The sequence below is a fragment of the Perognathus longimembris genome, chromosome 13, assembly GCF_023159225.1.
Source record: "Perognathus longimembris pacificus isolate PPM17 chromosome 13, ASM2315922v1, whole genome shotgun sequence".
In the NCBI taxonomy this organism is placed as follows: Eukaryota; Metazoa; Chordata; class Mammalia; order Rodentia; family Heteromyidae; genus Perognathus; species Perognathus longimembris.
Genome location: NC_063173.1, coordinates 35924214 through 35948118, shown reverse-complemented (window position 1 = coordinate 35948118; position 23905 = coordinate 35924214). Strand labels below are relative to the sequence as shown.

Sequence of the window (23905 nt, the reverse complement as noted above, 5' to 3'; positions counted from 1 at the left end):
TCCTGTCAGAAGTTTTTTTTTTTTTAATTTATAGTAGGAATTATGTTTAGTTTCATGTTCTTAACTTTTATGTCATGGCTTAAGATTTTCCCATTCCAGATTTTTCTTTCTAAATTTATTTGCTTATTTCTGGTATTTAAAACAAAAACAAAAACAAAAACAAAAACAAAAACAAAAATTAGCCAGGCACTGGTGGCTCATGCCTGTAATCTTAACTACTCAGGAGGCTGAGATCTAAAGGATCTTGGTTTGAAATCAGTCTGAGCAATTACATCTGTGAGACTAGACTCAAATTAACTAAAAAAGCTGGCCTGGGAGCATGGCTTAGATCGCAGGCACTAGCCAAACAAGAGATTAAGTTCAAATCCTGGTATTGGCACTGAAATTGCATTTAATTACTTAATTCATCAAAAATATTTTTTATACTACCCCTGAGCTACTCCTCCAGCATATTTGTGTATTCAAGGTCCTTTTAGAGGGTGCGGCCTGTAGAAGTGATGGGTCTACTTAGATCCCTCCATCTGTCCAGCTGGACTGATGGGAGAGAGCTGAGTCTTGAGACCCTGTGCTGATCCTGGGGTTTTAGGGGAGCAGGTTGGGTGAAAGGCTCCAAAAACACATCCGTGGAGGCCCAGCCCCATCTTTCAGGGATGAAATGCAGAGTTCATCTGGATTCATCTGTTATATGGGTTTGGGACATGGTTTGTTGGAACATTGATTGTTCTCAGGCTGAGTCAGCAGCAATCTCTGAGCACAGAGTCAAGCCTTGAGAATATAGAACATAGTGAGTTAAATTAAAACTGGGATTCTGACAATGTAACAGTGTGTTTTACGGTCTGATGATGTGATCTGTGAGTCTGTAAAATTGTTCTTTGGAGCATTAGCAGCAGTAAACATCAGTGGTTGTTGTTTGTTTGTTTTGTTTTTTTAACTGTGTTCCCTCCAAACTCTTGTAGGAAACTGGATGAAAGAATGTCTCTCAGTTCTACTTTGAGTGTGAAATAAGAGGACAAAGGTCAGCTGGGTGAGGTTTGTGTACCACTGCTGGCAGTGAGGAAAGCTTGATGGTTCATAGGAGTTGATTTATACAAGGGAGTTGCCGGTTATTAACCACTCAGTTTGTGTCCCTTATTAAATTGTGGCTGAAGACTGGGCTGCATGGCAAAAAGAGATGGATAAACTTTGTTAAGAAACTTTTATTCTTCCTCTTGCCCTTCCCTTTTCTTCCTCCTCCTCCTCCTCCTCCTTTCCCTCCTCTCCCCACTTTCTTCCTTTCCCTCCTTCCTTCTCCTCTCTTTCCTCCCTCCCTCCCTCCCTCCTTCCCTCCTTCTTGATAGTGCTAGTTAGTGTTTGAACTCAGAGTCTCACAATTGCTAGGCAGGTGCTCTACCATGTAAGCCAGTCTATTTGCTTTCATTACTTTTTTTTAATCATGGTTATCTTTTGGATTATTCATAGGGTTATATAATTCAGGGGATGGAAAAAGTATTAGAGGTTATTTATTAATGTGTTTAATCATAGTTATTCCTTCACACAGAGAAACAAAAACATCCTCAACTATTAAGATGTTTACTGAGGCAAAATCTATTACTAAATGATATAAATATTATTTAATTTGCCTTAGTATATATATTACATACATATTACAATATATATTTTATATACAAAAGCTAAAATATACATATATTTCATATATTTTTCTATATGATTTAGTGTTCATTACTAAAGTATATTTTGCCATGATAATAAAGTAACTAACTAAAGTATTATTAATTTATTTTTTGGTACCATCCATCTAATTCTTTTTTTATTTAATTAATTTATTAATTGAACACAAATTTTTTTGACAAGGTGTTGTGCAAAAAGGGTACAGTTACATAGTAGGGCAGTGTGTACATTTCTTGTGATATCTTACACCCTGTTTTTCTTTCCCTTCCCTAGGTCAGGTAGACATATATACAATACACAATGTATCAAGAACATATACAGTATCCACATACTTTTTGGATCGAGCCTTAAATTTTTGCTTGAGACTAGCCTCAGACTATGATTCTCCTACCTGTATCTTTTATGTAGGTGGGATTACTGGTGTGAATCACCATGCCTTGTTTATGTGCCCAGATATAGTCTCTCTGCATAACGTTTTGCCTAGGCTAGCCTCTAACCTCCATTCTTCCCATCTCCACCTCCCAACAGCTCAGATTACAGGCAAGTACCTCCACACCTGGGCTGACTATAAAGAAATGTTTGAAAAGAAGAATATAACCAAAGTTTTGGTTAATAGTATGGTTGGAATAAAGGCGTATTCTCCAAAAGGTAATCATTTGAAGGGATCAGAACTTACCCAGTTACCATGTTCTGATATATCTTTGAAAAACAAATCTAATAGGATTTAATGTAATAGGTTATAGCCTTCTGATTACTATTAGAGTAGCCGTTGTTATATAGGGCCTTTTCTATAACGTAGTAAAATCCCAGTGAGAATGGATGTAGGTCTAAGGTAGAGTGTAGGTTATGGTATTGTATTTTTCAAACCCAGTATGGTTAGAATACTGTCTCATTGTCCTTGTCTTTGTTCTCTGTCCTGGATACATTCTCAGGCATCTGTGGTGGCAAAACAGCCTATCCCTTCACAGGAAGAATGTCTCCTTACTGGTTCTTTTCCAGGAAAAGACCCAGGGAAGATGTTTGCTTGGCCCCGTTGGGTAGTATGGCTGGAGAATGTAGTGGTCTGGTTGGTACCATCTACTCTTCCCTGGAGACTGAGACTGGGATTAAACTAGGAAGCTCCCTGCAAGGAATGGAAGACCCTGGTAACCAAGTCTGGTGGGATGTATGTATGTGGGCAAGACGAGAGATATTCCATGGTGAAAATTCACTGAGGGAGAGGGGAGGGGTGAACACTCTTCTCTTCCAGGTGTTATGTGGAGCTGGACACCATAGAATATGATGCATAGATAGGACAGAAATGGAGGACGCCATGATGGAGTGGGTCTGCTTTCTGAGGTAGATGGGAAGATTGCTTATCAAAAGGCACAGTAGTAAGCTGGGATCTGAGTATCCCAGTTTGAAGCCAGCCCAGGCACCAGAGTTTGAGACTCTTTTCTTCAATTAACCATCAAAAAGCTAAAAGTGGAACTGTGGCTTAAGTGGGAGAGCCTGAGCCTTGGGTAAAAACATCTCAGGGACCATACCCAGGGCCTGAGTTCAAGCCCCAGGACAGGCAGGCACACACACACACACACACACACACACACACACACACACACACACACACACCACATAGTATTTAGAAGTGGTATTGTTGATGATTTCTGTGCAGAACTATGAATTTGACAAGATTATTGCCCCTCATTTACCAGGCAGAGTAAAAGGACGTTTGTGTGGACCTACAAGTGCTTGTACCAGGTTGCTACCAGCTCTGAATTAGAGCCTTCTTGTATCTCTTCATTTTCCCTGGAAGACCTTAGAAACAGAAGTGGATATGAATTCTGAAGTTAACCCTAGCTACAGGGAGGTTGGAAGTTTATTCAGAAAGGCTTTAAAGCGAAGCACTGTGTAGTAAGCACCGGGTAGTCTCAGGAGAGGTCTTTGGGTCTTTTGACACCAGGTCCTTCAAACTAGTTACTTCCATCCAAGGATCTCTAGTTCACATTTGTGCATGATGAACAGTCTTGAAAAGGTTTGTTGTTTTGTTAGATTTTTCTTGTATTTTGTTAGCTATCATCTCTTGGGTCCCTTTGATACTGCCACAGTTCCCAGCTCCCCCACTTTTTTTTGTCTCTGTGGATTTTTTGGGGATAGATCAATTGTTTGGTAGACTATAGATCTGGAGATTGCTTCCTTGTACACTCTCCTAACTTGGGGCCTCTGTCTCTGTATTTCCTGTTATCCGATAGTTACATCTAGAGGGTTGGTTTATATGTAGGTTCTTTTTTTGTTTTGTTTTAGGTAAGAATAATTGATGAGCAATGCTAAGTTCAGCCTGACTTCTTGTGTTTCAGCTTTTATGTGGTACACACTAGATAAGGAGCTGGTGGGCTTCAATGCTTAAAGAAAAGTTGGTTGTCAAACATCGAAAAGAACCAGGCACTTAATGCATCTCACACATAAGAGTATCAAAGATAGAGAAGAGGGCCTGTGGTAGATTCCGCGTAGCTTGAGATTTCCCATTAGTTTTCTGCAGTCTGATCAACTGTGCAGAGGTAAGGATGGGCGAGGGACCCACCTGGCCAATAACTAGAGGTGGGAGAGAGAAATCACAGGCTCAAGTTTCTCCTTTTGAATATTCATATTAAATGCTAATTGCCTTCAAAAACCCCAGTCTGTCTCTTTTCTTTTACATTCTATCTTTCTTCTTCAAAGAAATTTAAAAAAAACTTCTGTTGATAAGGGATTTCAGGGAAGCTCTGGTTTTCGTCATCTGTAAAACCTCAATTCCTTTTTATTAATCTTCTTGTGCCTGTGGAATATCAAAATTAATCATTTCTGAAGAAGCTACTCTTCAAGCTTTTTTTTTCTAAGCCCAGCCTCAAAGAACATGTTTTTAACAGAAAGAAAGCTCATAATTTGTGTTCTTCAAGGGACAGTTTTTATTTCCTGCAAACTCTTAAGGACATGTGTAGATGTGTTGTAAAACTGTCTAGGAAAGCCAACTTTCTCAGGATACATGTTTACATATGCTAAAGTTCTTAGAAAAAGCTAGTTTGGGATGCTGCTAGAAATGAAGTCAGGAGGTGCCTGCTCTGCCGATGTGTCTGCTTGCTCTATTTTTCCAGTTAGGTAAAAGCCTGGGTTTTTGTAAAAATTAGGCACAATTTGGACTTCTGTGTCACACATAGGCTGTTTCCATCAGTTATCCTTATACTTTTCTTAGACAAAAATAAATCCTGGTCCTTACAACAGTAGCAGAAAAGGATGGTTTTGAATTTGCTGTTCTGCCCATTCCCCCATGACATTGATGCCTAAGTTCATTCATGCTCTGGAGGAAAGATCTGGGAGCCATTCAGATGTCGTGATGATAGAATCAAACCTTTAGAGTGGGGTTACCTAATCACTGCTGTCCAGCTCATTCTGAAGGATGAAGGGAAGTGCTGACTTGATCTGAAACCTTCGTCTGACTTTGGGCAAGTAACCCAGCCTCTGCCTCTACTTCATTGTATTTTTGCTGCAAAATGGGCATCATTGACCTGGTACCTACCATAACAAGCATTTGCCCAAACTCCCCTGACTTACCTATCAATTGCCCAGCAGCCTGGTACACAAAGGGGAGGCCAGGGAGGCTAAATCATTTGTCTGACACGTTCTCCTTGAACAACTTCTCCAGTTGTATACAATTTAGTGATCTCAACCCCCAAACACATAGGGAATAGAAGGTAAATAATTTTTATGGTTCTTGGTTACCCATTGCTCTTGAATATTTTATAACGATGAAGCTATTGGATGGTTTTGACTTATGCTCCTCTGATAAATCAACTCTCTGATCTTCAAACAAATCTGTAGCACAAGTTGTTAATATCACTTTACAAATGCTGGCTTCTAGATGCAGAGGGATTAGAGACTCACGGAGGAAAGGAATGGTGGCAGTGGGTCTGGAATCCAAATCTTCAGAATCACAGTCTATGTGTTCTCAGACAAATCCGGAGATTAAAGGATCGAGACTCATTTGGTTTTCTCAAATCCATTTCAAGGAACTGGACAGATCTCGTTCCCTTGGGATGACTGGGTAACAACCCCAGAGCTATGCAGATTAAAATTCTGGAAACGGAGAGTGTTTCATTATGAGACAAAAGGTATTCTGCAGATATGTTTCAATTAAAGATCTTGAGATGGGATTATGTGGGTGAATTATATGGCTGGATTGAATTACCTAAGTAAGAGGGAGGTTCTACTGCGGAAGAGTTGTTGGAGGAAGCAAGAGATGGGAGTGATGGGAAGAAGGGACATTGCAAAGCAAGCATGTTCTAGACATTATTACAAAAGGCAAGGAAAAAAAATTACCTTGAGAGTCATTGCAAGAGGGCTGCCCTGCTCACACCTTGCCTTCAGCCTGATGAGGCTCATTTTGCTGTTATGATCTCCAAGATTGTAAGAGAATGAATTTGTATAATTAATACCATTAGTCATAGGAGACAGACAATCTTGTTATAATAGCAAAAAGGATCTTCTCTCTGTAAACTCAATACTTTGTATAAGTAGTTCAGTGAAACAAGAAACAAGCCACTTATCCCTGTAGATGAAAGCTTCTAGATTTTTCTCTAACTGCACTTGTTCTCTTCTGTTGTATAAGGATAGCATCGTTCCAAGGTTTCATGATTTACAAGATTCTAATTCCTAGTTTTCAAAGAATCATGTGTGTCTCCACCTCCATTTTGTTTCCTTATAGTAAAATACAGCAGAATCAAGATAGAGTTTTCCAGTTTATATTGTACCTTCACCACTATGCTTTGAAAGCAGGTGTTTTAGAATTTCAGTCATTTGCAAGAGTGTAAAATTAAGATCTTAGAAAAGTCTAGATTTCCAGTTTTTCTTTGTGTGACAGCACTGGGTTAGTAGTGATAGTTGTTGGCTGGTAGGACTGAATCAAGACTGTTTCTGTTGAGCATAGGGGAAGGGTGACTACCTCAGTCAATTCAGAGACATTTGATTCTTCTGGGATTTCTCCATTTATTTCTCTAATTGATTTGAACTCTGTTGGGATATTTGCACTTGTGATTTTGTTTCAAACTAAAAGAAATCAAATTTATGTTCTGTCATAAAATTTGTCCACTTGGCCAAAAACTTGGAAATTAATGGACAGAAAGATGGTGAAGAAGAGATGAGACAGATATTAAGGGTTGGAGGCATGGTTCAGTTGGTAGAGTGCTAGCCAATAAGTGAAAGTGTTGAATACGGAGTTAAGAGTCCTGGTCTTGCACACCAGGTGTGGGGTGGCGTTGGTGGTAGATAAATGTCTAGGTTTTCAAATGAGAATAAGCCAAAAAGATTCTGGAAACCACAGAGCAGTGTGAGTAGCATGACTTAGGAGAGTTATTCAGCCAGATCTTTGGGTGTATGCAGGGAAGAAACTAGGTCAGTGAGAGCCAAAGTTGGGTAGGAGGTAGCCATATACATGATATATAGCCATGTCAATTTTGTGGTTGAATTCCAATTTGTAGAGTAGAAGGTAAATCAAATTGCAAATTGGTATTATAAATTAGTTATTTTTTATTGTCTGTGGATATGATAGGGAATTAGTGGGCTAAATACTTAAACAGATGATTTGCACCTAGTTGAACAACAAAACCAGAGGCATTGTCTGGAACATCTTTGTTAACCTAGTAAGTGGCTTCAGCCCTCTGGCATGATGAGGGAAATAGTCACACTACTCTGAACCACCTTTCCTATAGCCTCATCTGCCTGTACCAGGCCCACCAACTTCCTTTCAAACTGTGCCCGACTGTCCTGTTACACCTCACTGTAAATCCTTGGGCCTTCCCTGGTCATCTTGGTCAAGGAGTCATCAAATCTCATTTTCCTGTTGTTCAGTTCAGTTAAGTATCTTAATGTTTTAAACTGGTAACAAAACACAAAAAATTAATAAAGCAAAAACTTCTTATCCTAAGAAAATTCAGACTTACCCAGGCTTGGCTCATGTACTATGCCATAGGGCTAGCTTTTCATTAGTGTTCCTTCTCATTACCTGGATTGGGAAGTAATGAAGCTATTGCATGCATCTGTGCCCCCAAGAAAGGTTTGGTCCTTTCAGTTAGTTGGGCCGACAGGGTTCGCCTTCTGTTTTAGAGCCTGCTTTTAAGTATCTGCTTCATGAATGATAACACCCTCACTCTCTGAGTTACTCTGTTGTTGATTTTTTATTTTATTTTAATTTTTTATCCTGCATCTATGTGGGGCTTTGTGATAATTTTATCTGGAATGTGCATCCTGGTTCCACAAGTGTCCCACTAGGCTGGTGATTCTTCAGCATTGCTTGGAAGTCCTGTGGCTCCAGACCTCGGGGAGTTCTACCTCACCCCTGCTTGGTTCATTGCCAGATATTGTTAAGGATCTGTCTTAGTAAAGCATGGCTTCATTTGACTGTGTAATTCTCAACAAGAGTCATCATCTTCCTGAGCCTTCACGATTAACTCTTGATGGTGACTTCTGCCCTAGTGGTGAACTCCGTCCAAGTGACTGAATTTCCTCCCGAAGAGAGACTTTCTAGAATCCTATCACTCCATGGAAATATCTTTTATGCATACTGTATACGTACTAGGCCACATCAACTGCATGGAAGATGGTTTCCTCTTATAAAAACTCAGAAGAGGTGCTTTTTAAGCCAAGATGACATGAGATAGAGATGGAAAACCAATGTATTGTGTTTCTTTTCTTTTTTTTTTTTTTTGCCAGTCCTGGGCATTGGACTCAGGGCCTGAGCACTGTCTCTGGCTTCCTTTTGCTCAAGGCTAGCACTTTGCCACTTGAGCCACAGTACCACTTCTGGCCGTTTTCTGTATATGTGGTGCTGGGGAATCGAACCCAGGGCCTCATGTATACGAGGCAAGCTCTCTTGCCACTAGGCCATATCCCCAGCCCAAAAACCAATGTATTGTAAGTAAAATCCAGAGTCAAAAAAAGATTGCTGGATTTGGGAATGACTCGCAAAGAATTAGGATGAAATCTGAAGAATAGTCTTGAATTTCCCTTTGAAACAATCATGACTTCACACTCAGGATTATAGGTGTCTATTTAGGTGATGCTAGGGATGGGATGAAGGTGGGAATTGGAGGTTTGATGTGACTGAGGAAGATCACCATGACCTGAGTACAATAAAGTTACTTGCTCTTCGATGTGTTAATGACCACTGTACTTGGCTAGTATATGTTGATTTGGAAAGAGTTGAAATGTAATCCCTTCAGTGAGGCATGAAGTCACCAGTTTTAAGCATTTATATTCCTGTCTTGATTATTTTTTGTGCCTGTCTTGGGGCTTGAACTCAGGGCCTGGGCAATTGTACCTGAGCCTTTTTGCTCAAGGCAGGCCTTCTATCACTTGAGCCACAGCTACACTGCTGGCCCTTTGATGATTATTGGAAATGAGTCTCATGGGACTTTCCTGCCTGGGTTGGCTTCAAACCCTCCGACCTCAGTTTTGTGAGTATCTAGGATTAGAGGTGTGAGCCACTGGCACCCAGCTCTGTCTTAAATTTTTTTTTTTGTGCTGTCCTGGGGCTTGAACTCAGGGCCTGGGCACTGTCCCTGAGCTCCTTTTGCTCAAGGTTGGTGCTCTAACACTTGAGCCACAGTTCAAAAGCTCTGGCTTTTTGGTGGTAAATTGAAGATCTGAGTATTACAAACTTTCCTAACCAGGCTGGCTTCCAATCATAATCCTCAGATTGCAGCCTCCTGAGTAGCTAGGATTATAGGTGTGAGCACTGGCCCTGACTCTGTCTTGATTCTTAAAGCTTATATAGAAGGGCACTTTTGTCTCTTTAAGAAGGACTTAATAAAGTGAACAGAACCTAGAAGAGGACAATTGGGATAGTAAAAGAATGAAGACTCCACTTCACATCATCATAGTTGAGAGAATACAGCTCTGTAGCCTGGCCTGTTATCTTCAGTTACCTGAAGAGTTGTAATGTGGAAGAAGAGGTAGTTGCAGGCCATCTTGGAAACACTAATGAGGTAGGTATCTACTTTAGTTATTAAAGTAAAAGATGCAGAGCATTGAGAAGGCCAAAGTTATCACCATGCAGAAAAGATGCACAGTGATAGCTTTAACATAGTGGGAATCACTTAGTAGTTAGTCTAGAAGGCAAATATAAAGAGGTAGAATTCAATTTGGTTTGGGATGGCCTTTCCTATAATCAAAACTCTCCCCAAATAGAATAAGCCACCTTAGAAACTATTTACCAATCATGTTGTGCAACTGTTAGGCTGAACTGGAAGAGATTACTGATTTGAATGGAGATAGAAGGCATGACTTTCCTAGGGCTCTTTCTACCTCTGTTAGTCTGTTGGTCCAAGACTACCACCACCTTGTATTTCTTTGCTTGTTTAGAAAGAGTTGTTGCTAATTAAATGTCTGTGGGTTTTGTGTGGTGTTCTAGGAAGACCACATTGGGAAGCTGGCTAATTGCCAGGTGGACTTGAATTGGTGTTTGTCTTTTGGAGATACAAGACCTGATAGGCAGAAGCCAGGTGTTTTTCTTATTCACAGAAAGAAGAATAGAGAAGCATGGTTGGCAGTTACAATATTGTTCATGGTTGCTTCTTTTGTTGGGTGGCTTGCATCTCGCTGCCATTGTTCTGAGTAACATAACACTTGATGTCACTGGACAAGTTATCTTGAGGAAAACACATTTTTCACATACCTTCCAGGAACCCAGCTAATACCCAGAGGTCAATTGTCAAGACAGATTCCTAGTTCTTCCCATTTCATGTCAAAATTTGGAAATAAATTCTGATGTCCACTAATGTTACAACCCTTAACCCTAGAGACAATGTGAATCACATACAGGAACTAGAGCTCTTTTCTCGCAGCTTCTCGTCGCCTTTGAGGCCATGTCCTGACAGCTCCATTCTGGCCCTGCCTCCTTTCTGCTTCTGTACAAGCTATGGACAGCATCCTGTGCTGTCTCCCCACTATCTGTGAATATGACAGTCAGGAAGGGAGCAGGGCCTTGCTTTCTCCATGAGCGTATTCTAAAGATGGTGTGAGAAAGGTAAATACTGTCTAGGTTTGGTATTTCTTCCCAATTTCAGCATGTTGGACCCTGATTTTAGTTCTCTGTGCCATCCTTCTTCTTGCCCAAGATAATGAGAACAATCAACTGAAATGGCAAAGAAAGACAAGGTATTGCCAGCTGAGAGAACAGAATTGCCACTTAGCCCCCAGTTTTGCCACTTAGCCCCCAGTTATGCAATGTAGGCAGACAGCTCTTTCTAACATGCTTGGACTACATTTGACACCCCACAGCTGTGGTGGCCCCCAGGCTCATGGACATTGCAGTTGTCCTGGCAGATGCTCAGTCTTTCCTTCTAGGAATTTTCTCCCTTGAGTAAGTGAGTCCAGGCGGCCCCCGGCCATCCCCATACTGTCAGATAGCTCTGCCAGGTCATCTGCCTCCTGCCCCTCAACTCTGGAACTGCTGCAGTAACAGCCAGAGAATGGTGGTTCTTAATCCCAACAACCAGTAAATTTTACCTGGAGGCTTTAAAACAGTTTATGCATACCTTTAAAAGCCATTTTATTGATCTGAAGGCCATACAGCCCACCCATTTAGAATGAACAGTGATTGCTCTAGGCTTTCATATATTCCCAGACTTGTATGATTATTCTTTCGATTTTAGGATATTTCGACTTTCTATATCTCCCCAACTCCCTCAGCTCTGGTGGGGGGAGTTTGGGTTGGCAACCAATCACTACTTGACTTTCTATTGATTTTTCTTATTTAAGGACAAATGTTAAGCAAAATGTTTTCAAGGTTTGTACCTATTGGCGGCATGTGCCAACATTTTATTCCTTTTTATTGCCAAATACTATTCCATTGTATGAATATATTTTATTTTGTTTATACTTCCACTAGTTTCTCAAAATTTGAGTTGATTCTAGTGTGGGGCTTTTGTAACTAAATAATACTGCTAGTGACCAATGGATATATATTTTCATGTAGACATCTGTTTTTATTCCTCTTGGAAATAGATCCAGGATTTCTGGGTCATGTGGTAACTTTAGATTTTTTTTTCTTGGAAAGATGGCCAGACATTTTCCAAAGCAGCTGCACCATTTTACAGAGATGTTTCATAAAGCAATTTCATCACCATTCCCATGTTGGTTCTCAGCGTAATTCTCATGTGCTGCCATCATAGCTCATTGTTCTGGTTCTGCTTCATTTGGGAATAGAATCACTGCAGGACAGATACCAGAAAGAATTGTACCTGAAGGAAAGAGTGTTTGTAGAGCATATCAACCTCTTTTTCCAAGTTATTCTTTCAATACTCTCCATCCCTCAGGTCTTACTAGTTGGTCCCAAGTTAACCCGAACACCAACTTGGTGCCTGCTAATGCCATAGGTTGGCTCCAAAGAGTTAAGTTGATTGGAAAAGCTGATCTGTAGGTTAAGTGGAGCAAGGCTGCCGCTCTGTAGCCCCCTCCCTGCTTCTGAAGACGTGACATCTCTTCTTGTAAGTTTCATCACTTTCTTGGTGCTATCTGGTAACATGTGAGTCATGAGGTGCTGACAACAATCCAGTGCATTTCATACTCAGCTCCAGGCATTCTGCTCATTCCTGAGATATCCATGGCTGTCAGTCCGCCATGCAGACGGTAAACAACTTGCTGTGGATGAAATCTGCCACTGGGGCTTTTCTCAGCATGTCTGAGGGAGACCCAGATCCACACAAAGAGCCTGCAGGAATCCAAGGGGGAGGGAAGGCTTCATGGTGAGGATAGAAGTGTTGGGCAGACCAGCCTCCTGGAGGGAAGCAAAGACCCACTGTCCTCACCCGCTTAACTTTAAAAGAGTTATGTCCTCTTGACAGTTTGCATTTCTAAAAGGCGGGTTCATGAGCTAACCTGAGCCTTAGCTTCCCATTTCTGTGTTTGCAGCCATGGTACAGGGTACGAGAGTGAGAGCCACACCACACCTATCCTCTGTGGGGCTCAGTACAGAATACACACCCACGGCGTGTTCCGCGGCATTCAGGTGAGTATTAGAAGATCAGACTGGAAGCTGCCTTCACCGCCTCTTTCCCTCAGCAAATACCCTGCAGCTCCTGGCTTAGTGGACCATCTGGCCTGGGCAAGGTTTTGTACTCAGTGATCCAGTTTGTTCCACTGGGGCTGGTAAGGTGCTCCTTGCCCAGAGATTCCATCTCCTGCCTGCCCAGGGCCAAGATGTTTACCCGTTCTTGCCTCCTTTGCTGCTTCAATTCTCCAGGGTGGGCTGTGAAATCTCTTGTACTTGAGCCCAAGTGGGCTTGTATTAATGATGGAGACCTTTGATTTCTCAGATTTGGTCTGCATCATAAACTGCTCAAAGGTCATCTGTCAGTGGTCTTGCCAAATGTTGATAAGAGTAATCACAGAAGTACACCTATGGCTGGACATTTCCCATGTGTTGTTTTATACATGGACTCCCAGAAATGGACTTTATCTGAGTTTTAGGTTTACATAAAAATTTCACAGAAAGAACAGAGAGTTCTCATAGTCACCCCTTTCCCCTTCCACCCTCACAGTCCCCCATTAGTAACATCTTGTATTGGTATAAGACACTGTATAATGAATGAGCCAATGTGGATACATTACTGGTAACTACACACCATGGTTTATATGAGGGTTCACTCTTTGCATTTTATAGTTCCATGTTTTTTTTTTTTTATAAATGCCTCATGTCATGTATCTCATTATGGTATCATCTGAAACAGACTTATCACCTCAAAAACATTCATTACTCTACCTGTTCATAAAAATCCTTTCTGTTCCTTCTCCCAATAGATCTTTACTCAGAATGTCATGTAATTGTTTCATATTACATGTAGCTTTGTTTCTAGATTGACTTTTTACACTTAGCCCTGTGCACTTAAGATTCCTATATGTTTACACATGGCTGTCCTTCCCTCCTTTCATTTAATCCTTAGTGTACTTTGAGGTGGGTACCGTTATCATTTTCACTTTACAGATGAGAAAACTGAAGCCTACAGAAGATGAATGATTTGTCCCAAGTCACTATAGCTAGTAGTGGAGCCGAGACTGACCTAAAATACAGGTTTTGCCTGACTTCAGAACCCCCGTATTTTATGACTACCTAATGCTGCTTTTTGGGGAGACAGAGGACTGTGAGCAGCTTGTAGGAGGGAGATGTCCCAGGGAGAGTAAGAAAATAAAGTAGAAAAGGTGAAAATTTCAGAGAATTCAGTACAAATGGTAGGAGACCATTTCCAAAGAGCCTTTTTGGGACTGCCCATGATTACCAGGGATTCACATTTTTTGGTTCAGTGGCTACAGGAAGAGTAATAGCTGTGGTACAATCATCAGAATAGAGTGGCCTAGAAATAAGTTGTTTGTGGGCCACGCCCCAATGTGGACAAGTAGCTCTGAACTGTCCTGATTGGTTTGCAGAAGTGTCATGGAAGTATATTCCCTTGGGAAGAAATAATATCACAGGTGTGAGAAACACAGAGAGATGATGCAGATCCACAAAGGTGTCAGTGTTCTGATTCCATCAACATCCACCATTTTGCCCAGACTCTGACTGACATCAAAAACTCAGTCCTGGGCCCTGGACTCAGGGCCTGAGTACTGTCTCTGGCTTCTTTTTGCTCAAGGCTAGCACTCTGCCACTTGAGCCACAGCGCCCCTTCTGGCCATTTTCTATATATGTGGGGCTGAGGAATCGAACCCAGGGCTTCATGTATCTGAGGCGAGCACTCTTGCCACTAGGCCATATTCCCAGCCCCAAGAACTCATTTTTTTTAGTGTCCTATTCCCACGTGCAAGGCATCTTGGATAATGAAAAGAATTGTGAAAGGATTTTCTTGCCTTCCTTACCACCAGGCTTCACTTGTCAGACCCTCTGTCATCGTCTGTAATAAGGTCTGGATTTGTGTTTCACTATCTGATGATTTCTTCTAGAGTTCACCAGTCAAACTGTTGGCTTGCTATTTTATTTTTCCTGGAACACTGACCTATTGACACCATTTTGTATGTCATTATACCATAGCACTTTCTGCAAAAATTAAAAGTTCCTTCTTGGTGTAAGGCAATGTAAAATCGCAGAAAATATTAGCATGGGTAGAGTGGAGGACATATGAGGCAGGGATTGCTTAAGCTCTGAAGTGTTGTCTTGACACAAATATGGATGAGCCCATCTGAAACTAACAGGAAGACTCTGTGGCCCCTCAGGGTACCTACCATCCCAGCCGTGCATGACTTTCTGAACCTATGGGCATGAAGGAGAGCTTTTCTCTCCTACTAGGCCAAGGGTATCAAACTATGCCTTGGAAAAAACACAAAACTACTCAGAAGGCTTAGAGAGTCCAGTGTTCCCAATGGGTCATTTTTAAAAGGCTGTACTGGATATACATGCTGACTCTGGGGGGTTCAGCTCCCCTTCACAAACAAAGACATCAAATCCAAGGGTTCCTTCTTTGTCATTATTTATTTACATAAGACTGCATCCATTTGAGGCTCATTGTGGAGCTCAGTTTCTCCTCTAAAAAGACTTTGCCTTCTCATTTGCAGATTGGACTCCAGGTCATGTGATCATGTCTCCAGCTGGGAAAGAGTAGATCTAATCTGGGACTCTAGACTCTAGAACCTGCTGCCTCAAGTGCAGATGCAGAGACACAGATGGATTGGGAGCTTTTTCAAGCACCAGCATCAATGTTAGAGACCCTATATAAGTTGCATTTCAGTTCTCCGTTCCATCAGATCAGTAGTGATGACATTAGAACTCTGTATCACAATATATCTTGATGTGTTATCCATTAATGATGTCTGCCACAGGCATCTGGGGTGTGGATGAGAGTAGTTTTAGATCTCCCCTCTGCACTGTCCTGATCAGTTTCCAGAAGTATCACAGAAGTGTATTCCCTTACAGTGTCACTTTCACTTGGGACTGACATGTATGTTCACATGTGGCTTAAAATCTCTGTGCCTCTTACATGCTCAGGATGTACGGCGTGTGCCTGGAGTAGCCCCAACTCTTGTCCGGTCGGCATCTGAGACCAGTGAGAAACGCCCCTTCATGTGTGCTTATCCGGGCTGCAACAAGAGATATTTTAAGCTGTCCCATCTACAGATGCACAGCCGGAAGCACACTGGTAAGTGTATCCAGTGTTTAGACTTGAGAAAGAGGACAGCTTCACACTGTGACTACTGTTATTATTATTGCTGACTTGCATGCTGGGAAGCTGGAAAAGAAAGTAAGCTGCACTGGACTTGGCTAGATCATTGCACATGGAGAATGCAATGCTGGCAGAAACTTGAGTTTATACACAGTAGACCACAGACTGAGGCTAAAGTGAGAACACTGGTGGCACATTCTAGTTTTACATATCTTCCTTAGGTTGTAAGGAAAATGATAAAAATTCTGCCTGGAAATAGGAATGTGAATGTGTGAAGGCAATATGGCTGTGGAAACGTTTCCTAGGAAAGAGGCACTTAGAACTCAGTGAGAGTTAGATGACTGATTAAAGGCTGAAAACAAGGTAGCCAACACCCTCAGATCCAGAGGCAAGGAAACTTCTCCTTATAGGAGACAAAGGTACACAGAGTGGTATTTAGCCCAGGTATAGCCCCTCCTTAAAGAATGCAGTATTTCCTTTTGCATTTATAATGATAGGACAGAATAGCATATCCAATCCTTTCTATTGCTGGGCTACCCAAATGTACTATTTCAGTTAGTTATCAAGAGGGTAGTATACAGTGGAAGCTAGACTCAACTTCTGCCTTTTAACCCCAGGTTATGGCATGGCCCCTTTCTCAAAGAGTGTACAGTCCACAAAAAGGGGGGAGGGAGAAAAATGTTAGTGTAAGATCATGTACTAAATGAGAGCCTGGAGTAGGACTTGAGAGTGAATGAGTTTGGGCTTGGGGCTTCAGAAAATGTTTCTGGGAGCAAGAAGGGCTTGGACTACTCATCAAAGACTAGTGAGATCAGGCAGAGGAAGGAAAGAATGAGCAGAAGATCAACATCAGGAAAGAGAAATAGGATTTAAGAGGGAGAATTGTCTCTTCTGAGCTGTGGAGAGGAGATAGAAGGCACTGGGATGGGTATAAATCCAAAGCTAAGAAAAGACTCTAGAAGGCAGACTGAGACCATGGCTTATTACCTTAGTTGCTGTGGGATCAATCCTTTGATGAAGGAAGAAGTTTAAACTTGATCATGAGATTTTCAAGCAGGTACTGAAGAGGAAGTAGAAATTGTGAGGGTAGGTATGTGGGCTTGGGATGGAGGATGTTGAGTGTGTGCAAAGTACAAGGAGGGCTTCAAGAATGTTGAGGTCATCTATAGCAAGAGCACAGAAGAACCAGGGAGACATCAGAGATCGGAGGCAAGGAAGGTCAGTAGGGCTACCCAGCAATGGAAAGACCTATGGACCCCTGGGTGGCTTGCACTCCATCCCAGAATATTCAGAATATTCCCAGTATGTGAGGAGAGAGGGCCCGCAGTTGCTCAGTGCATTAAGTTCACGATGTTTGGCTGAACTTACTCTGTGGAGGACAGGGGTGGGGCTATCCACTAGAGGAAGGGATTGAGCAATTCCCATTACTGGCTGCTCTTGGAAAAATTTAATTTATTGGTTTAACTGAAGCATCTCACAACTGTGGAGTCATTTATGCTTGATTCAAGAACATGATGTCAATAACACAGAACACTGAATCTTTGGACCATAAAACACAGAACACTTGTTCATGGGTCCTGCCTCAAGGCGCATCCATTCTGGAATTCTGCCTAGAACTCAGTCTAGGACTTAAAGCTGCTTTGGTTTAGATTTGTCCAACGACTCACTGCTCATTCTTTTTTTAAACCTCTGCTAGGCATCAGCCTGAGCCCTGTACATGGGTGGTCTAATTTAATCTGTGTGTAAATTCTTTGAAGCTGTCAGATTGCTGACCCCCTTTTACAATGTGGAAACCACTTTACAAGGTGTTGTAAGTGGCAGAGCTGGTTAGGGCCCATCCTTACCTAGCATCCGTGTGTGTGTGTACAGCTGGGCTTTTTCTCGCCCAGAAAGTCCACAGTGCTCTCCTCACAAGCTGCCTGGAAGTACTGGAAGCATTTTGGAATCCCTTTAACCCCAGTAGTTAGCATTACTGAGCTTGCATTTCTAGGATTGTACTCAAATAGAATATGTGTCTTCCCTAAGGTGAGAAACCCTACCAGTGTGACTTCAAGGACTGTGAGCGAAGGTTTTCTCGTTCAGACCAGCTCAAAAGACACCAAAGGAGACATACAGGTTTGTAGGTTCACTTCTCATTGCTGGCAGTCTCATGCCCTTAGGTTAGGGCTGATTTTTCAAAAAATTCTCTTCCTTATTGAATATGGATGAGAGAGTATATCATCTAGTTAGTATTTCTAGTTTATTTGTCTCTCCTTATCTGGAGACTTTTATTTCTTCATAAAAGAAATGAAAAAGAAATAGGAAGTTAGGAGACAGCCCACATTTCTCCTATGAACAAAAGAGATTCCCACTGTAGAGGTTGGTGATAACACCAAACATAAGTTAGGAACCCAGGGCAGTAGAGAACAGAATTGGGTTTGTAGAGTTTGATTCACTGTTTTTAGTCTCTGTCACAGCTGACACACTGGTTAAAAAAAGTTGGATATTTCTGATTAAGAAATGGCTGTTTGCCGGGTGCTGATGGCTCACGCCTGTAATCCTAGCTACAAAGGAGGCAGAGATATGAGGATCACGGTTCAAAGCCAGCTTGGGCTGGGAAGTTTGAAGTTTGTGAGACTCTTATCTCCAATTAACCATCAGAAAACCAAAAGTGGTGCTGTGGCTCAAGTGGTAGAGTACTAGCCTTGAGCTGAAGAATTCATGGTCAGGGCTCAGACTCAGAGTTCAAGCACCATGACTGACAAAAAGACAAGAAGAGAAAAGCACTAAGAAAAGGTTGTTTCTAAAGACAGAAGCAAGTTCTTGAGGTCACCATGCAGAGTCTGGCAGTTCCTGTTGCGCCTGGGGCACTGGGGATCTCTGAGGATCAGGTAGACACTACAGGTGTGGCTGGAAATGCCAAAGGTCTTCCAGCTACTGCAGAGCCAGCCTGGTGGGCCTCGCTGTGCCCACGTTGTTAGGGCCGAGGCTAGACCTTCTCTGTCCATTTAGGTGTGAAACCATTCCAGTGTAAAACTTGTCAGCGAAAGTTCTCCCGGTCCGACCACCTGAAGACCCACACCAGGACTCATACAGGTAAAACAAGTGCGTAAACTTTTCTTCACATTTATTTTTCATTATTTTTTAAAAAAAATAACTACTATTGATTAAAGTTGTTTGTGATGAGAGAGACTAGAAGAAAATGGTGTTACCAGTTCTAATGTGTAGACTCGTGTGAGAGCAAGAACAGTGCATGATTATCTTCAAATGATAAATGGTAACATTTTGCAAAGCAGGGTGGAGGGGAGTACTGAGCAGGAGAGAGATATGAAGGAAATTTCCAGAATGAAATTTTAAAGATAAGCTGGGTCCCTACTATCCCCAAATTGTCATCTCACATTTTTATCACTTCATGTGATATGATAATTAACCTTAACAGAAAAAAACACAGAAATTCTAGCAAGCCAAGCATTTACTTTCCTGAGAAACCCTATTTTACAGCCGTGTTTAGAGAGTGGATTCCAAAAGTTAATGCCTAAGGAACAGTCTTTGTTTCTGCCAGACTAACACACATACAGGCAGTATTTCCTTTGTACCACTATACACAATGGAACAAGATTTTCACAGGTCCATTGGCTGCTTATTCTCTACAAGGCTGGTGTCATTCATAATGAAATTTGCACCATCTTTGTTGAGTATTGACTGCTTTTGGAAGCAGAGTCATTGCTTAGGTTATTTCATTATTGCCTTTTGACATCTTTTTAAGGAAAGTAGTGTAGGCATACTTTATCCTCATTTTACAGATATGGAGTCTGAGGCCAGTCACGAAGTCACCAAGGTTCTGAGTGGCACACTGTACCCCATTATTTTATTTTTTGGAGAAAGCATGACTTCACGTAGCAGTGCAGGGAGAAAGAAAAAGGACAGAATCACCATCAGCCAAGTTGAGTGCCATGAAAGAAGGAGAAGAAAGAGGACCATTGAGATAAAGGGGTGGTGGGAGTGGGGAGCAGGGGTCAGGTAAAGTAGAATAGAGGGACAGTGACCAGGAGGTGAAGAGAAATGTGAAATTATAAGCTCTTGGGCACCCCCAGGTCCATGCCCAATTAACGTCAGAGACAAGGCACCCATGTTCAAGCATTGGCAGGTGGGTGTCTTGCTCTCCTCCTTGTCACCACTTCTTTGCCTTAGTCCTTAGCTCACAAGGTATTGGGAAAGTGTTGTTCCCATACAACTCACTCCCTGTTTATGTCCTAGGTGACCTGGGTCACTAGCAGACTGTTTAATGCTATATTTGACCAGCCCCAAGTCTGGCCCCAGGATGCCACACCTTCCTGAATATTTCTCAGTGTATGTCCTGACAGTTGTCAGAGAAAGTCAAATGGGACCAGCAGTGTCCTGGGAAGATCCCCTGGCTTGGCTCCTGGGGTGTTTTCCTCAGGATAGCCCAAGAGGAGGATGGAGTTTAGAATTAGACAAGCTTGAACTTGAGTCCTACCTTGGTCCTCACCAGACATCCAATCTTATCTGTAGAATGGAGATGGCCTCTTCTCTTTTGAGCTATTGTAAGGAATGCATGAGGCAACATATACTTTTATATATGTGATATCCAGCACAGCACAAGACTTGGCATAGACTAGGCATCAGATAATAGCTAGTTATTATCCCTAATGAGAATGAGGGCTCTTTAAATGGAGCAGCCTGGATTATTATTATTATTTCTTCTTCTCCTTCTCCTCCTCCTTCTTCTTCTTCTTAGCAGAATCACACCTCAAGTAGAATTTTTCATGTAATAGATGATTCACAGAGGAACACTTTATGGCAATATCATGTAAACTGATATCTGTGAGTTATTTGAAAATATCTCCATAGAACTAGTAAAGCTAGTTACAGCTCTACTGCTGGACAGGGGTTGATTAGGAATAGCCAGGACAATGATCCAGAAGCCCTCGCAACCCACTGAAGTTCCATCCCCCGCTTAGACAACACTAAGGAACATGTTCACAGTTCCCAAACATTCTAACAGTGGAATTGAAACACATATTTTCTCCCTTCATTATGTTCCCCACACAGCTCCATGAATCATTGTATTCCTTCTCTCCCAATTCCTCAAGTCTTCTGATTTAATGTTTTATAATTCTTATAATAGTCCTATTATTAGAACCCCTCTCCCCACAAAGGTGCTGTCATCCCAGGCTGCCCTTGATATGATTCAGCTGGTTAGCTTAGGGGAAAGACTATAGGAGCCTGAGGTGAGAGCCTGGTGATGACTTAACAAGGGCTTTCGCTAGTTAAACTTGGGCCCAGTCATTCCATTACCAATGTCTCTAACCAGCAATTGTGTCAACAGGTGAGAAGCCCTTCAGCTGTCGGTGGCCCAGTTGTCAGAAAAAGTTTGCCCGGTCAGATGAATTAGTCCGTCATCACAACATGCACCAGAGAAACATGACCAAACTCCAGCTGGCACTTTGAAGGGCGCAACTTGGGGACAGTTTGGTGTCCCAGGCAGGACCGTGTGTGAACTACTTTCAAATCTGGTTTTTGAAATTCCTCCTCACTCCCTGAAGAAGAACATGGCTGTTGACCTTCATCCAACATCCAAGACAAGACACCACTGGTACCGCTGGATTCTACCAGGTTTGCCTAGAGGAGTTGGTCTCTGATCTGCCAACTTGTCATTGACTCACTGGCCTGGAAAAGTAGTTGACAAGTGTCTGGTTAATTAAAAGTCCATGGCCCTTTGGTTTGGATTTTCAACTGTAAGAAAAAACAAAACACTGTTAATAAGGTCCTCTTATCTTCCTCTTTCCCTTTATACTAATTTTTACTAGAAATGAAGTGATGGTACCATTTGCCATCACGGGATATTTATAGGTAGAAGATGTGCATGTGTGTCTGCTAATGTAAACTTTGTCATGGTTGCCATTTACTAACAGCTCTGGCAAGAAATAAACCGGAGAGCGAGGCACTGAGGGGGCGAGTCTTGTCCAACCTTCAGGTGGGCTGCTAACCTGGAAGGCAGCTGTCAGTTCCACCAAGTGACTTTCAAAACTCAGAAGTCAAGCATTTCAAATCACTGAACAAGGAATTGGAACTAACCAGTACCTCTGTGTAGAAATATAGAAGAATTACTGTTTTGTTCATTCAATGTTAATATTAACACAATGCTCTCTAAGAAACTGTGTTTGAAGATCTGAGATTTTGTGGGTTTGATTTTTTTTTTTGACTTGTAACTAGGTGCATCTTTTTTTCTTTGTTTTTGGTCTGAGACCAGGACTTGAACTTGGTACCTGATGCTTTTGCAAATTGGCTAATGCTCTACCAACTGAGCCACGCCTCCAACCCCAAGGCACATTTTCAGAGATGTGTTTGTCTTCTTTCACAGGAGATGTGGAGATTATTTTCATCACTTGGGTGTCTTCAGAGTATACAGACCACACTGGCTATGTGGCTTCAACTTGTAAAAAGTAAAGTGACTTTAAAAGAAAATAGGGGCTGGTCCAGGGTCTTCACTGATAAGACTGTTCTTAAGTAACTTAAGTAACTTTGGTTCTGTAAGTATATGTGGAAAAAATGAGATGTATTATTGTGAAGGAAATCCATTGTTTAAAGATGATTGTGTGTGTGTGTGTGTATTTGTGTGCATTTTGTTTTTCTTTTTTAAGGGAGGGAGTTTATTATTTACTGTTGCTTGAAATTTCTGTGTAAATATCTGTATCTGAATATGATTTACTCTTTGACAACTAAAATTAGGAAATGTTTAAATATTAGATGCATCACTGTCTGGATATTAATCTTACAGTGTATTGATAATAACACTACAAAAATGTAATCTGCATTTTTTCACTTTGCTCTCCATTAAAGTCCGTTAAAAAAAAAAAGGACATAGTAAGATTCTGTTAGCTCTATTTCATTCAGATTTGAAGGTGGGTTAAATCTATTTAGCTATTTGTTTCTGTGCTTGGAACTCAGGGCCTGGATGCTGCCCTTGGGCTTTTTATGCTCAATGCTAGTGCTGTACTACTTGAACTACAACTTCACTTTTGTCTTTTTTATCTTAATTGGAGATAAGACTCTCAAAGACTTTCCTTCCTTCCCAGACTGGCTCTGAACTATGATCCTCAGAACTCAGCCTCCTGAGTAGCTATGATTACAGGTGTTATCCATCAGCATCCGGCTAAACCTCTTTTAAACAGGTGAAAGATGCCTCTGTCCCTGATCAGGACCCATCCAGGTCCTGATCATAACTTAGTTTACTTGTTAGATCTCAGGTGGGATTCCTGTTCTAGAAGCAGAAGGGGCCACCTCCACCTTGCCTAAGAGGTGATTATACAGAAACTGTGGTTGGACGGGAATGTGGATGGTATGGTGGGAATTATAATCTATGGCTTATGTTAATTGGATCATCATTGTATCACTTCTAATTACACATCAGCAAAAAGAGAATAGAGAGAGATGTTAATGATAACTGGTCTTTTTGGAATGTGGACCAGGAGTTCTATTCCCAGGATCAGGAGGGCTATAAGCTGAATACCTAATACAATTGAATTTACAACTGCATTCTCCATAAATCAGCTTAGCAGGTTTTTTAAAACAGCTTAGACTTCCCAGAACAGCTGAGTGTGAAAGCAAAGATTTACATTATCTATAAACTGTAAACTCTCTTCATGGTTCTGGTACATGGTTTTCCATTGTAAATAAAGAGATTAATTTGGTGTGGCTTACTCAGCTCCATTATCTTGGAGCTTGCATGCTTTCCAAATTTCATGTCTGCATTTAAAAGTGTTTTGAGGAGGCAGAAGCTTAGCCATAGAGATTCTTTTCAGTGCTGAAAGGCAGCTCAAAGTTAGGGCAGTCTAAAAGCTGGGTCTCCAGGCCCTTCTTATTCTGCATCTGGCTCTTGCATCAGTGTTAATTATAGCAAGTGTGGTGACTCATGTGTATCAGTTGTTTTTATCTTTTCCTGCCAGAAGACAGCATTTCTCTGGAGAAGCTCAGAGAGTCAGAGAGAGCAGGTTTCACAGCCACCCTGTTCCCACTGCTCAAGGAAGACCAAGGAAAAGGATTCTGACTACCTCAGCAGTGTAGCCTGTAGTGAA

The 23905-nt window shown here is 41.6% G+C and overlaps 1 protein-coding gene across 7 annotated transcripts in view; it reads left to right on the top strand.

Moving 5' to 3' along the window:
• Wt1 (WT1 transcription factor) overlaps positions 1 to 21764 on the top strand; it is a 47694-nt gene extending 25930 nt beyond the window's left edge. For 5 of the 7 annotated variants that reach the window (XM_048359515.1, XM_048359517.1, XM_048359520.1 and 2 more), the window contains 5 exons: positions 12589 to 12685; positions 15653 to 15803; positions 17853 to 17942; positions 18819 to 18911; positions 21157 to 21764. In XM_048359515.1, the coding sequence (XP_048215472.1) occupies positions 12589 to 12685; positions 15653 to 15803; positions 17853 to 17942; positions 18819 to 18911; positions 21157 to 21278 (553 nt within the window). In that variant the 3' untranslated portion in view covers positions 21279 to 21764. The remainder of the gene's footprint in view (positions 1 to 12588; positions 12686 to 15652; positions 15804 to 17852; positions 17943 to 18818; positions 18912 to 21156) is intronic. The other 2 variants (XM_048359516.1, XM_048359522.1) reach the window with 1 other exon arrangement.
• Positions 21765 to 23905: the final 2141 nt, after the last annotated feature.